Genomic DNA, 16,137 nt, shown 5'->3' with positions numbered 1-16,137 from the left:
CCTGATTTGGTGAGTAGTGTCTGAGGTTTTAAAAGCTTGCGAGCAGCCGTCTGGGATACAACTATTGGTCTCTACTCATCCAGAGCAAAAAAGAAAGCAGGAAACCAAAGACTGAAAGAAGAAACTATTCTTCAGGACAGATAGTCCGCAGGAGCCATGGCCTCATCTACCCTGAGACCAACAGAACTAGATGGTGCGCAGCTAACACTACCGATGGTTCTAATCAGGGCCACAATAGATGGACCCCGATAGAATGGGAGAAAAATGTTGAAACAAAACCTCAGTTTCCTTTAAAAAAAAAAAAAAAAAACCAGACCTACTGGACTGGTTGAGACTGGGGGACTTCCCTGAGGCTGTTCCCCTGAGATAGCCTTCAAACCTTGAAACCGAAGCTAACCCCTGCTCTGAGAAGCTCCTAGGCCAGGGGAAGATTGATAACAAGGACTTTCCTCCAGAACCAACAGAGAGAGAGAAAGCCTTCCCCTGGAGCTGTCACCCTGTATTCAAACACCTGGCCTCCTGGACTGCGAGGGAATAAATTCCTGTTTGTTAAAGCTATCCACTTGTGGTATTTCTGTTATAGCAGCACTAGGTAACTCAGATAGGTATATAACATTAATATCAAAAGTGGACAGACAGCCCCCACACGGACAACTACAGTGTGAACATCCTCAGTGCAACTTTGGCGCATAGGGTTCTGCCGTCTGTAATCCAACATTCAGAGTCATATACCCTGCCCCAGTTGGGGTTTATTCCTGAAACAAAAGATTAGTCCCATGTTGGAAATCTTTTTTCTGAAGCACAGCTTCAATGGATCAAAAAAAGACGTAGCATATGGTATTCTATGTGCATGGTAAATAAAATTAAAAAAAAAAAAAAAAAAAAAAACCAGTTACCGTTGTCAGTTCCATCTCATCGTGACCCCATGTGTGTCAGGTAGCACTGTGCTCCATAGGATTTTTCAGTGGCTGGTCTTTCAGAAGTAGATTTCCAGGGTGCCTCTTGGTGAACATGGACCTTCAACCTTTCAGTTAGCAGCCTAGCACATTAACAGTTTGCACCACCCAGGGACTCCGCTTGGTAAATTTGTTGTTAGCTGCGATCGAGTCAGCCCTGACTCATGGCAGTGGGATCCGTAGGGTTTTCACTGGCTGATTCTCAGAAGTAGATTGCCAGGCTGTTCTTCCTAGTCTAGTCAGAAAGTGCCATTGAAACTTGTTCAGCATCATAGCAACATGCAAGCCTCCATAAACAGATGGATGGTGACTGCACACGAGGTGTGTTGGCCAGGAATTCAACCTGGGCCTCCTGCATGGAAGGTGAGAATTCTCCCACTGAACCAATAGACATATGATAAAAATTCATCCTGTTTCTCTAGTTTAAAATTTTTTCTTAAATAAATAAAAAGATACGCCCAATGAAGTGCCTTTCTGCCCCACTTCCCCTCCTGCCCCCTATGGTAACAAATTTTAAAGCATTCTTATTCATCCATACAGTGTTTCCTTTTGCAAATACTAGTCCACAATCCCTGATTCTGACACCCCAAAAGCTCTGAAACTGTAACTTTGGCACAGATTCATTAAACCACAAAACCCACACTGAACTGATAATGAGCCTATTTATATTTTTTAATCCTACTTCGTGTGAGTCTTTATACATTTTGCTTTGGAAATATTAAGCTGTTTGAATAAGGAGTACTGACCCAGACCCCACGGGGGTGTAATACAAGACTTGTGTACAGTAGTCCTCAAGTTGAAACCTGAATTCTGAAACACATCTAGCCTGGAGATCAAGCAAGAAAACCAGACCTGTTGCCATGGACTCTATTCTGACTCTTGGCGACCCTGTGTATTAGTGAGTAGACCTGAGTTCCATAAGGTTTTCCTGGTTGTGGTGCAAACAGTTAAGCACTCGACCACTAGTGGAAAGGCTGGCTTGTTGAACACACGCAGAGCACCTCAGAAGACAGGTCTGCAGTCTACTTCCAGAAGGTTACAGCCTTGAAAGCCCTTTGGAGCAGTTCTGCTCCGCACACCTAGGGTCCCCATGAATTGGAATCGACTCGATGGCAACTAATAACAATCTTTGTGGGAGCAGATTGCCAAGCCTTTCTTCCACAGCACCACTGGGTGGGTTTGAACTGCCAACCTCTAGGTTAGTAGCCAAGAATAAATTACTTTAAGGTCCTTAGGTGGCAAAATGGTTTACGCTCAACTATTAACCTAAAGATAGGCAGTTCACACCCACCCAGCAGTGCCACAGAAGAAAGGCCTGGCAATCTGCTTTCATAAAAATTTCAGCCAAGAAAATCCTACAGAGCAGTTCTGCTCCGTACCACATGGGGTTGCCATGACTTCATTCAATGGCAACTGTGGGGCGAGAGGGGCGCAAGCAGACACATGGAAATGCTCTCCTCTCCCACTAAGGCCAGGATCAGAGGCAGAAGCTGGTGCCAGGTGACCTCCAGACACACTGGAGCTATCTCAATCCTTGCAGTAAACCTAGGGGTCACTCAGCACCAGCAGGCAGAGGCCACCCACATCCTCTGTGTGCCGCAGAGCAGCCCCTTCACGTGCTCAGTCGGTCTAGTCCCCTGCTGCCAGGTACTTGGTGAAAACCCCCCCCCCTTTTTTTTTTTAGGCTTTTTATTTTATCATAGTTTCAGAGTCACAAAAAAGTAGCAAGAATAAAATAAAACTTAACCACCATTTTTGGTTAAAAACAACTGCAACAATTAAAAAAAGAATGTGTATTTTTCTTTCAGGCCTTTTTCCTCAATTTTTACTTTAAAAAAGTCAGCCCTACTCAAATTTGAAAGATAAGTATAGTGAATACCTGTGTCCTTTATCTGCATTCATCAGTTATTAACACTTTGCCATAGCCATTTAAAAGTAAGTTGAGGATATTATGACACTCTATGTCTAAATACTTCAGTGCACCTCTCTAAGAATAAGGACATTCTCCGACAAACCTACAGTGTTGTTGTTGTTAGGTGCCGTGGAGTCGGTTTCAATTCATAGCAACCCCGCATGACAGGGTAGAACTGCCCCATCAGGTTTGCTTGGCTGTAACCTTTATTGGAGCAGACCTCCAGGTCTTTCTTCCACAGAGCTGCTGGGTGGGTTCAAGTCATCAGCCTTCAGTTAGCAACCAAGTGTTTAATTGTTAGTGCCACCAGGGCTCCCTCATAGCTACAATACCATTATAAATCTAAGAAAATATAGATCATTCTGTAATTCCATCTAATAATGAATCCATATTCACATTGTCCCCAAAATGTTTCTTATATCTCCCCCAGCCCCTCTTCCTGATCCAGTCAAGGCCCATACATTTCACAGATCTTTTCGTAAAGTGATAAAATATACATACCTGTGTTATCCCGAGTGCCTACACCTGTTCCAGGGGCACTGCTCACAGCATTCCTTCCCAAGCTATCTGCCATCCCACTGTGGCCAGTGTGGCACAGGAGGTGTCAGGAAGAGGAATCAGCCCAGAGAAGTGGTCAGCACGTAACAGCACAGTCCTGGAAGGTGCAGACAAGCTGGGCCAACCTCAGCACAGAGTGAGTCAGGGGTACTAGGGGATTGTGCACCAAGGGGCTGCTGTGGAGTGAGCAGAGCAAGATCCATCATCATCATAAACACAAATAGCAGTCAACTAGGTGGTGGAAGAAAAGACCATATTTGCAACAGCAACAAAGTGTAAAATGTCTAGGAATTAACATACATGTGTCATGTGTCTAGGAAGATGACTTGCAAGACCTTCAAAGAGACCCAGAGGATGGGTCTGGGTCCCATTGTGTCCATGGGTGCAGAGATCCACATACAAAGATGTCAGTTCTCTAGATCAATCTAGTTTAACCTGTTCCCAATAACAATACTATCTTAATCAACAAGTACTGCTATAACAGGAATACCACAAGTGATGGCTTTAACAAAGAGAAATTTATTCTCTCACAAGTCTAGGAGGCTAGAAGTCCAAATTCAGGGTGCTATCTCCAGGGGAAGGCTTTCTGTCTCTCTCGGCTCTGGAGGAAGGTCCTTGTCATCAGTCTTCCCTTGGTCTAGGAGCTTCTTGCAGGAACTTCAGATCCAAAGGACACGCTTTGCTCCCGGCACTGCCTGGTGGTATGAGGGCCCTGTGTCTCTCTGCTTGCTTCTTTCTTTTATATCTCAAAAGAGATCGACTTAAGACACAGCCTTGTAGATTGGGTCCTGCCTCATCAGCATAACTGCCCCTGATCCCACCTCATTAACATCATGGAGGTAGGATTTACAACACGTAGGAAAATCACATTAGATGACAAAGTAGTGGACAGTCACACAATATTGGGAATCATGGCCTAGCCAAGCCAACGCACATTTTGGGGGGACACAGTTCAATCCGTAACAAATAGCAACAAGATTTATTGGGGGAATCAGACGAGCCGATTCTAAAGTTCAAATAAAAAAGCAAACCATGTCCAGGAAATTGTTGAAAAAAAAAGCAGACAAAGGAGACTAGACCTAAACTAGTTACTGTTGAGTTGGTTCCCACTCGTGGCGACCTCTTGTGTGTCAGAATAGACTGTGCTTCACAGGGCTTTCAATGACTGATTGTTCAAAAGTAGATCACCAGTCCTTTTGTTCAAGGTACCTCTAGGTGGGCTCGAACCTCCAGCCTTTCAGTTAGCAGCCAAGCATATTGACTGTTAGCACCACTGTGGGGCTGTGATCCATTAATACACGTGACAAAGCTGCAGTAACTGAAACTATGTTCCTCACCTGTGAAAAGACAGATTATTGGAAAAGGATAGGAAATTTAGAAACCGTTCCAAACACATCGGGAACTTTATGTGTGATCAAGATGACATCATAAATCAGGACAGAGAGCCGACGGAACAGCCATTTAAAACATAATGTTGGACCTTTGCTTCACACCTTATACCAAAGTAAATTCCAGGCAGATCAAAAATTTTAAACAGTTTTTATTGCTTAATAAAAAGAGGAAATCGGGGGAAATTTTTTCTAATATAATCACGGAAAGAGAAAGCCTTTCTAAGTTTGACACAAAACTCAGACAAGAAAAGAAAATGATAACTTTGACTATATTAAAAGAAACAAGAGGCACACTTCTGTAATCAAAAGACTCTTTAAGTAGAAAAAAGTTCAGTTCATCCAGAAAAGAGGACAAATTCCTCAAATTGATAACACAGAGAGACTGATAGAAAATGGGCAAAGAATCTGGGCCATTCAGAAAAGTAAAGAAAACTGGCTCTTAAATATATGACGAGATTCTCTGTCCCATTCATAATAAGGTTTCACTTCTTCTTGGTGGCAGAGTTAGAGCTGGCATCTTCCTCAGTAGCAGAAGACAAGCTAAACGTGGCCCTGTCCTCATGACGTCCACTGTTGCCTTCCTGGGCGCACGTGGCAAGAGGAGATAGGGCCATTCCTAGTATGGCTACCCAGACCTTGCCAGGCAAAGAGTGCACAGGTATTGAGTCCGCATCGGTACCTGGTCAGCCCACTCTGGCTGTCTGTGGCCTGGGCTCACATCCAGATGGCTGTAACTCTGGTGCCTTGTCTCTTCACTCTACAGAGGAATGTTTGCTGGGGGACTGAAGGAGATGGAGCAGGAGGAGGTGCTGATCCACGGCGTGTCTTACAATGCCATGTGCCAGATCCTGCATTTCATATACACGTCAGAGCTTGAGCTCAGCCTGAGCAACGTTCAGGAGACGCTGGTGGCCGCCTGCCAGCTTCAGGTGAGCTGCACCTTGTGCAAACAGGACAGACCCACCCCCAGGCGGGGCTTCTCTGAGATGCCCGCCGGGCAGTGGCATTGGTGTGCGGGTAGGTCAGGAGGGCCAGAGAGGAGGGCACAGATGCTGAGCCATAAAGGAGACCGACTGCATTAAGGAGGAATGGGGAGGAGGAGGAAGCTCTCGGGCTCGGTGGGAGGGGTGCCTCAGCCAGCCCTGGGGCTGAAACAGAGCTTCCCCAGAGGCCCCAGCACAGGCTCCTCGTCTGCCATTGCCTGCTACTGTTTTGCTGTTTTCCCTTCCCTCTGTGCCTGGGTCCCCCTGCCGCTGAAAAGATCCCATGCAGAAAGCGGTGGCCAACCCTACAGCCCCTCAGGTGGCGCCCTGTGCGCTCTGCCCTGGCAGTGCAGAGCTGTCTTTAGCATTGCCTGGTGGGCCCCCTCTGCCCCTCGTGCTCAATCTCTGATCTCTCTCAGTTTTTCCTTTAGAGCTTTTAACTATTTGTTTCCCTACAGAATTCAGAAAGTTTTCAGAGGGTTTGGTGGTGTGACTCACATTTTGAAAGTTTCTATTGAATTTTGGCGGTGTTGATGCAGTTATACGGGGTCTGCAGATGCCCTTGCTCTAAGAGCTGTCAGACGGCCTGACTGAGGCTGAGAGACACCTCTCTGGATGTTTCTTAACGTGCGTTCATTATGCTGACCTTTTTTCAGGTCAGAGTGCATTTGGGCAGTTAGCAGTTTCAAGTCACAGGAAAACCAACCTCTCAGAGGCTCCTGAAGGCTGGCTCCACGTGGCAGGGCTGCAGCAGCTAGCCCTGCTCTTCCCTCCTCAGGTTGGCGGGGGGAGTCCTGGGTACATGTTCTGGGCTCTGGCTCAGCTCTCCATGCTTGCTTGATGGGTAGGTGGAAGTAAGCCAACATAGCCTTCACAGCAGAAGACTTTCTTGCTTTCTTTGTTCAGATACTCCTCTGTACCTAAAACCAAACCCAAACCAGTTGCTGTCCAGTCAGCTCTGACTCATGGCAACCCCATGTGTGTCAGAATAGAACTGTGTTCCACAGGGTTTTCAGTGGCTGATTTTTCAGAAGAAAGTTGCCAGACCTTTCTTTTGATGCACCTCTGGGTGGGTTTGAACCTCAGTCTTTCAGTTAGTAGTCAAGCACTTAACCATCTGAGCCACCCAGGGCTTTCTGTCTCTACTGCTCTGCCATTGTTGCTTTGGGAACTCTCAGCTGGCTCTCTGACCTTGCAGCACTTAACTCCTTCCCCTATTCAGCTGCGTCCGGAACAGCTGCCCCAGGGCTCCCCATCAGTCTGTTGAGAACAGGCTATCCGTCTTCTCCTCCTCCCCAACCACCCCACTGCCACTCCCTGCCACCTTCCCTGTTCTGTGCAGAGTATGACCCTTCTACCAGGGCTCTGGGCCCAAAACCTGTGTCTCCTTGAACCCCTCCAACCTTCTTCATTCCCTGTATCCAAGTGGTGACAGCTCACCTTTAAATATGCCTGCGTCTAATTCTTCACCTCTGCCCAGGCCTCCATCTCCTCAGTTCTGCCTCCCACGTGGTCTCTTTGCCTTCTGTTTCTCTTCCCCTGCATCGACCATGCAGGCTGATACCAAATTACCTCCCCAAAGACCATCTTCCGTCTCTAACCCTTTGTTCACCTGCAGTCTCTCCCCAGTGCTCACAGCAGAGAGTTGCCCAGTGCTCCTGGAGGCCCAGTGCCTCAGAGGCTGGGGCAGCGCAGGACAGGGAGCTCCACTTCCCTTTGAGCAGCTCTGCTTTATTTTTATTTTGTTTTTAATATATTTGAGCTCCTAAGCAATTTTTTTTTTTTTTTTTACTGTAGATGAAGGTTTACAGAGCATATTAGTTTCTCACTAAACAATACACATACTGTTTTGTGACATTGGTTGCCAACCCCACGACATGTCAATATATTCCCCTCCTTGACCTTGGGTTCCTCATTACCAGCTTTCCTTTCCCTTCCTGCCTTCCCTTCCTTGCCCTTGGGCTGGTGTGCCCATTCAGTCTCCCTAGGCGGTATTTTAAGGAGCACTGGCGGTGTAATGGTTAAGCAGCCCGCTACTAACCAAAAGGTCAGCAATTCAAAGCCACCAGCCACTCTGAGAGAGAAAAGACCTGGTGAATCTGCTCCCATAAAGATTACAGCCTAGGAAACCTGTCAGACAGTTCTACTCTGTCATGTAGGGCTGCGTTGGAATCAACTTGATGGCACACAACAGCAGGCTGTATTTTAAAGAAAATTTTACTTGGTATAAGAGTTTTGAGTCCATAAACCTTGTCAGATGATACTTGTTCATGTAGTCAGGAGTGTTTGTGGCTTGCTCCTGCCACTACATGTTGTGCCCTTTGCTAGCCCAGGATTGAGTTCAGACTCTTTACAGCGTCCTCGGAGACCAGGTCTGAATCCCATCGAGACCACCCCCGTCAGGTCACCCTAAGCACATGAGTCTCCTTCTGTGAGCCTCTCAGCCACTCATGGGCAAGAGGCTCAGGCACAGGGTAGGTCTGGGTACGTTCTCTGTAAGCTTTCCCTTGGCAGGGGCCTGCTGCTCTAAAAAGAAGGATGAGAAGGAGAGAGACAGCCCTGTCCTCACTGGGATTCTTGCATGTTCTCAGGCTCACTTGGAGGTACTTTCTCTTACATTCCAACCACTACCTGGTCTCCAGTCTCCTGGCCATGACAAATCAGAAGCAGTATTTCAGAAAAAATTGGCAAAAGCAAAAGCGTCTGCTGAGGGAGAAAACAGATAATAAAGAAAGAAGCTTCATACCTAACGAAGCACTCTGGGGCCATTTGGTGGCGGGCAGATACTTGCCTCACAATTCACAGGTTTCCATTCAGCTCTTAACGTACCACCTGGCAAGCAGGAAATGTCTTTTGAATTAAAAAAAAAAAAAAAAGATTTTTAAACAGTAATTATTAAGCTTCAGATAGCAGCAAATTACTCTGTGCAGTGATTAAGTTGTTGATGATGTTGTATAAGTGAGGTTATTCCCATTTCACGAGAAATTCTAAGATTCTATTTTCCTAAAGAATTTATAAGCACCTGGTTTGTTATACTGGGCGGTTTTCCCTGGAACCCTTTATTTTATCTCATTTTATCCTGCTGTGTTTTGGTTCTGTAATCACAACCAGCTACCGTCGAGTGGACTCTGACTCCTGGTGCCCCCACATGTGTCAGAGTAGAACTGCTCCATAGGGTTTTCAGTGACTGGTTTTTCGGAAGTAGATTGCCAGGTCCTTCTTCTGAGGTGACTCTGGGTAGACTGGAACTTCCAACCTTTCTGTTAGCAGCCGAGCACGTTAACTGTTTGCACCACACAGGGACTGTACTCATAGGGTGCCTTTTTAGGGTGTGGTTTAACTGTCCTTGGGGCCCTGTGGCCTAATTTCTCCCTACCCCTGACACACACACCCTCTTCCCAGATGACCAATACTTTGGCAGGGCTAGAAAAGGGAGGGTACAGAACCCCTGGGGTCCCCTGTACTAATTATAATCTGGGCACTGACCTATGCGGGCCCTCAGACACATTACCAGCTTTCAGGAACTGGAGTCAGATCCCAGGATGGGGCCCGGGCAGAGTGCCGGTGAACACCCAGCAGGAGGGCTGGCCCACTGCCTGCCACTTGGGCTGAACCTCAAGTTGTAGAAGGGCTGGCAGAAGAAGAGATGGGTGTGTGTGCCTTTGGTTCCTGAGTGCTTGGGGAGGCAGACTTTTGTAGAGTGCCCTGGGGGGTCCCAGGTCCATTCCAAATCAGGGTTTCCTGATATGGCGATCCTGATGTGCTAGGACCTGCTTCTCTGGAGTGCCTGTACTTTTTGGCTAAAAAGCTGGTGACATGTACGTTACAGGTCTACTATGTGCCAGCTATTTCCTGTGTGTTATTGCACTCTTAATTTATTCCTCTCCACTTAACTGCCTCCATTTTATAGTTGAGGAAACTGAAGCTTAGGGAGGTTAAGAACATGCCACAGAGCCAGGATTTTAGCCCCATCGGGCTGACAGTAAGCCACTTTTATCTCGTGCGTCCGAGGAAGACAGCGGTAACAGGCCTCTGAGTCGGGAAAGATTGGATACGACTGAGGAGAGCTTTGGCTTTGCTTTCCATTTGCCAGGCCAGCCACAGTGGACAGCAGTACGAGCTGTGTTTCTGCCGTTATCCTCTGTCTCCCATCCCCAGACACAGTTTACCAGCCTGGACTTTAACAGGCGGCATCCTTTCTCCCCGCAGATCCCAGAAGTCATCCATTTCTGCTGTGATTTCCTCATGTCCTGGGTGGATGAGGAGAATATCCTTGATGTCTACCGGCTGGCAGAGCTATTTGACTTGAGCCGCCTGACCGAGCAGCTGGACACCTACATCCTCAAAAACTTTGTGGCCTTCTCAAGGACTGACAAGTACCGCCAGCTCCCCCTGGAAAAGGTCTACTCCCTCCTCAGCAGCAACCGCCTGGAGGTCTCCTGTGAGACCGAGGTCTACGAGGGTGCCCTGCTTTACCACTACACCCCAGAGCAGGTGCTGGCCGACCAGATCTCGCTGCACGAGCCGCCTAAACTCCTCGAGACCGTGCGGTTTCCGCTGATGGAACCTGAGGTCCTGCAGCGGCTCCACGACAAGCTGGACCCAAGCCCTCTGCGAGACACAGTGGCCAGTGCCCTCATGTACCACCGGAACGAGAGCCTGCAGCCCAGCCTGCAGGGCCCACAGACAGAGCTGCGGTCGGACATCCAGTGTGTCGTGGGCTTCGGGGGCATTCACTCCACGCCGTCCACTGTCCTCAGTGACCAGGCCAAATACCTGAACCCCCTGCTGGGAGAGTGGAAGCATTTCACTGCCTCCTTGGCACCCCGGATGTCCAACCAGGGCATCGCGGTTCTGAACAACTTTGTGTACTTGATCGGAGGGGACAACAACGTCCAGGGATTCCGTGCCGAGTCCCGGTGCTGGAGGTAGGAGAGGCACTTGTCTGTACCTTTGTCTGCGGGAATGATGAACTGAGAGGGCAGGGGTTAGTGGTGCTCAGTTAGCAAGTGGGTTCCACAGAGCAAGTCACCGCAGCCCAAGGCAGCATAAGCAGGAAGTTGTGATTCCCCCATTGGCCACTTAAACCAATGTTGCAGCTTGTCAGGGGCACAGCTGTTCTCTAAGCCCAGGTTAATTAAAAAGATGGAGATGGCATGAGAAAAGAACAAGGAGAACCTGGAGTGCTTTTCTTTCCTCTTGTCCCTTCTCCTTCCCAGAAACCCACGCGCCCTTGATTGTGCGTGCTCCATCTTGTCGGAGAGGGCTGGGTTGTGGTAAGCAGGGTGCACTCAGACTGGCAGGAGCCAGAGGCATGGGGAACCCTTGGGCAGGAGAGACAGTCGAGCCTTGGAAAGGGGGACCCAGGAGCTGGAGAGCAGCTGGAACAGGCTGCTGCCTCTTCCCCAGTGCTCTCTTGCCAGCTGTGACCGGTCTTGTCTTGGCTCGCCTTTGCCTGTCTGGTTCGATCTTCTCTTAACCACAGTGCCTGGCAAAGGACAGCTTCCCGCCACTGCTCCTGGGTGAGCAGTGCTTGGCACAGAGATATAGGAAAGGCCATTGAGCATCATGGGCTTTCCTGCAGGTTTCCCCCACCCTGTAGTCAGCTGCATACCACGTGCAAGGTCCCTGGAGGGGACAGTTTCCGAGAGGGTTGCAGACCGATGGGGTCCAGGGGAAGCATCCAGCTCTGTTAAGTCTATGAGGTGGCGATCCCACAGTCTGGCTCTTTGGGCTGAGCAAGGGAAGTAGCCCAGGTGCCCACATCCTTAGCTGCCATTAAATTCCCAGGGCCTCCTCCTCTGTACTTTGGAATTTTATCCATGTGAGAAGGCTCCCCACTCAGCAAGCTGGAAGACAGTTATGCAGCGATGGCCAGCTGCCTTCTGGCAGCTGTGAACTAGGTGCCTACCGAGTTCCTATTCATGTGTCCACTTTCAAGGGTGGGGTAGGGGTCTGGCCTGGCCACACCACTTGGAATCAAGTGTGACTGTGGCTGAGGAGGAGCAGACAGCCTATCCTGGGCCACGTCTGTTTCCTGGCTCCAGGGAGCAGTCACTTTTGTTAAACTGATGAGATGCAAACAAAGCTTGGCGCAGTACATTTGGTTAAACACGAGGAAGGGAGTATTCAGAAAATGACTACCTTCATTTTCTCCCTCACCAGATGCTGTCCCCAGCGGAGTGGCCAAGTGATTTCAGGCTTCTCTTTGGCCAAGCCTTGAAACTGCTTTTTTAGGTGCTCAGTGTTCCTGTCGTCGGGCAAGGCCAGCGCTCTCTGTGGAGAGCAGCCCACAGGACTGTCAGCCAGAGGTCTCCCTGAGTGCTCTGGTCCCTGGCTTTCAGCTCAGGGTAGAGACAGTGTATTAAATTTAAAAAGGACCCCAGAAAATATTTGTACTAGCTCTGGATTTTACTTCTCAGTTTGCCGTAAGATGAACCGAAACCTGGATTATACAGACTAAAACTGTTCAAATCTTTGTATATGATAGCAAACCAAACCAAACCTACTGCCATCGAGTCGATTTTGACTCATAGCGACCCTATAGGACATAGTAGAACTGCCCCATTGAGTTTCCAAGGAGCGCCTGGCGGATCTGAACTGCCGACCTTTTAGTTAGCAGCACGCCTCCAGGGTTTCCTTGTATATGATAGGAAAGCTTATTTTTGTTAGCAAAAAACATTACTCGAGGATTTATTCCGGCACAGTGGAAAATTAATCCAATAAAGAAGAAGATGTGGGGTACAGGACACAGTGGGGAGATTAGAGATAAGTGAAACTCTGGTTATGTGTGAATCGTGATGTATAGTGTATATCTGTGTGTGAGTGGCTGCAATGGTTATGCGCTCGGCTGCAAACCAAAAGGCTGGTGGTTTACGCCTGCCAGCAGCTCTGCAGGAGAAAAGACCTGACAGTCTGCTCTCATAAAGATTACAGCCTAAGAAACCTGTTTTAGTCGTCTAGTGCTGCTATAATAGAAATACCACAAATGAATGGCTTTAACAAAGAGAAATTTATATTCTTACAGTTTTTTTTTTAGTAGGCTAGAAGTCCAAATTCAGGGCATCAGCCCCAGGGGGAGGCTTTCTCTCTCTTTTGGCTCAGGAGGAAGGCCCTTCTTGTCAATCTTCCCCTGGACTAGGAGCTTTTCCGTGCAGGGACCCCAGTCCAAAGGATGCACTCTGCTCCCGACATTGCTTTCTTGGCGCTCTGAGGCCCCCCACTGTCTACTTACTTCCCTTTCCTTTTGTCTCTTTTAAGATAAAGGGTAGAGCAGGCCACTTTACATTGGATCAGGGCTGTGACCTTAGTAAGGGTGTTAGAATCCCACCCTAATCGTCTTTAACATAAAATTACAATCACAAAATGGAGGACAACCACACAATACTGGGAATCATGGCCCAGCCAAATTGATATGCACGTTTTTTGGGGGGACATAATTCAATCCGTGACAAAACATGGGGCAGTTCTACTCTGTCACATGGGGCCGATGAGTAGGAATGGACTCAGTGGCACACAACAACATATGTAGTTACGTGTGTGTGTCCTTAAATCTGAAAGATGTCCAAATGAACTCAGCCTAGGAACTGGAGAGCAGGAGGTCAGAAGGAGGCAAGGGGAACCTTTGGAGGTTCTTGTCTCACTCCAGTTGAAGGTGCTGGTGCTTACTTGGTGGGGAGAGAAGATACATACACACACAAACCTCAGTGTGCAGGAGGGGCAGTGGAAGGAGACAGCCCAGACAGTTGACAGGGCTTCGGCGCGTGCTGTGTCCTGTCCCAGCCAGACTGGCACCTGGCTTGCTCCTCCCCGGCACTCAGGTCTCAAACACCACCTTCCAGAGTCCTTTCCTGGCACCCTAAGAGAGCCCTGCCCTCCCAGCCCCCTGGTAAGTCTCTCTCTCCCTGCCTTCCTTTTTTTTTCCCATATGATACTTGCGATTATACTGAATACCTGCTTGTTTCCTCAGTTTATTTAGCCCATTTCCGTATCTCAGTGGAAGGCAAGGTTAGACTTGTGTCCCAAGTTCACCTGTGGATTTCCAGCACTGAGACCAAGTCTGACGCCGTGAACAGCCAGTGATTTGCAGAGGGGCTGGATTAGTTCCTACTGGTTTCCCACTCATTGGTGTAGTAGTACATTCAGCAGACTACGTGGTCCACCCTGAACTGGATGCTCAGGGTCTGAGGGCCTGAGGTCCAGGAATGCAGAAGGAAATCCCAGTCCTTTGTGAGTGTCCCACAAGTTAATACTGTCTGGTTACGACCCCTCACGATAGCTCTTCCAGGCAGGCAGTACACCTTATTGGGCAGATGCAGAGACTCAGTGAATACTGAGAAATTAAAGTGACACCTAGGACCACCCAGCTAAAAAGGGCCAAAGCCAGGATTCACAGCTGTTGGTGTGACCTGGGACCATGTTCTCTCTCTCCTGTTGACCCTGTTCCTGGGGCATCTTGTCATCTGTAATCACTTGGCTTTGGAGCACAGGGTGAAACTGGTCTCTTCTCTAGCCAGCATATGACTTAGGCAGAGAAAACTACCCATTCTTTTCCGAGCCCACTGAAGTTAGACTTGTTTTCCTTGGAGTTGGTCTTCTTGTTGTTGTTGCTAGATACCATCGTGTCAGTTCCAACTGACAGCGACACTGTGTACCACAGAACGAAACACTGCCCGGTCCGGTGCCATCCTTACAATCGTTGTTATGCTTGAGCCCATTGTTGTAGTCCCTGTGTCAGTGCATCTCATTGAGGGTCTTCCTCTTTTCCGCTGACCCTGTACTCTGCCAAGCATGAAGTCCTTCTCCAGGGACTGATCCCTCCTGACAGACAACATGTCCAAAGTATGTAAGACTCAGTCTTGCCATCCTTGCTTCTAAGGAGCATTCTGATTGTACTTCCTCCAAGACAGATTTGTTCGTTCTTCTGGCAGTCCGTGGTATATTCAATATTCTTCGCCAACACCACAATGCGAAGGCGTCAGTTCTTCTTCGGTCTTCCTTATTCATTGTCCAGCTTTCACATGCATATGATGCAGTTGAAAGTACCATGGCTTGGGTCGGGCGCACCTTAGTCTTCAAGGTGGCATCTTCGCTTTTCAACACTTTAAAGAGGTCCATTCCAGCAGATTTGCCCAATGCGGTACATCTTTTGATTTCTTGACTGCCGCTTCCATGGATCCAAGTAAAATGAAATCCTTAACAACTTCAGTCTTTTCTCCGTTTATCATCATGTCGCTTATTGGTCCAGTTGTGAGGATTTTTGTTTTCTTTATGTTGAGGTGCAATCCATACTGAAGGCTGTGGTCTTTGATCGTCATCAGTAAGTGCTTCAAGTCCTCTTCACTTTCAGCAAGCAAGGTTGTGTCGTCTGTATAACGCAGGTTGTTAATGAGTCTTCCTCCAAACCTGATGCCCTGTTCTTCTTTGTATAGTCCAGCTTCTTGTTGGTCTTACTCTGGAGAAATAAAAAACACTTATTTGAAGGAGAGTGATATATCTCTCCATGGTGAGCTGTTGAGCAAGGAGGTTCCAGAGGCTGGAGTTTACCACATGCAGGTGCCTGGGTGGTTCCCAGGGGAAAAGCTTGGGCTTTGGGCTCAGGAGGCCCAGGGCCCTCATGGCTGTGTGACCATACTTTTCCATACAGCTCACCTGCCTGTGTGCCACTTGTTTTAGACCTGAGGGGTAGAGAGAGTAATGTGGCAGTGAGAGGCCCAGGAACTGCAGAGGGGGTGGGGCCAGCTGGGGCTGTGAGGTCGTGCTAGATGGCAGGACTGGACTTGAGTGTAAAGAGCCTCAGGTCCAGGCTGGAGCATGTGGACAGGGTGTATAAGCAGGGCATCTCATGTGGACTTTACCCTTGAGGTGGGATGGGCTGGGCCAGAGAAAGAAGACTGAGGAGGCGGGGGACCAGGCTATGAGGCTCTGGCTGTGAGTACTTCGGTAACTGATGGGGCAGCAGGACTAAGGCCACAGCAAGAGGACGTCTCCTAGGGGTACAGTCTGCAGGTCTTCCCCTGCTGGTTGTAAGGAGATGCAGGAGTTTCTAGTTTGGAGGTGGGGGGTGAGTAGGTGGCACCATTGAGAGGAGTTGGTGGATTGCAGGGAGAGCAGGGTTCCATTTAGGACAGGTGAGCAGCCAGGTGGAGAGGCTCTGGCAGGTGTTGGAAAAGTAGGTCAGATGTCAAGGAGAAAGTGCTGGGTGATGGCGGATAGCCTGGAGTGGGTGAGACACTGGATAGGAATCCAGAGCCCTCTGAAGGCAGAAGAACAGGCTGCTGAGAAGCCGGGAGGAGCAGCCTGAGGGGGCGGCAGGAAGGGCAGGGCAGAAGTACTCG

The 16,137-nt window shown here is 48.6% G+C and overlaps 1 protein-coding gene across 1 annotated transcript in view; it reads left to right on the top strand.

Annotated features, from left to right (window-relative positions):
• Positions 1-16,137, top strand: part of LOC100671214 (kelch-like protein 22) — a 49,382-nt gene that overhangs the window by 16,004 nt on the left and 17,241 nt on the right. The window contains exons 3-4 of the mRNA XM_064272390.1: positions 5,581-5,746; positions 10,010-10,728. Of these exons, the coding sequence (XP_064128460.1) occupies positions 5,581-5,746; positions 10,010-10,728 (885 nt within the window). The remainder of the gene's footprint in view (positions 1-5,580; positions 5,747-10,009; positions 10,729-16,137) is intronic.

This window comes from Loxodonta africana, chromosome 19, assembly GCF_030014295.1.
Source record: "Loxodonta africana isolate mLoxAfr1 chromosome 19, mLoxAfr1.hap2, whole genome shotgun sequence".
In the NCBI taxonomy this organism is placed as follows: domain Eukaryota; kingdom Metazoa; phylum Chordata; class Mammalia; order Proboscidea; family Elephantidae; genus Loxodonta; species Loxodonta africana.
The sequence above is the reverse complement of the archived record's forward strand: the minus strand, read 5'-3'. Positions and strand labels throughout refer to the sequence as shown.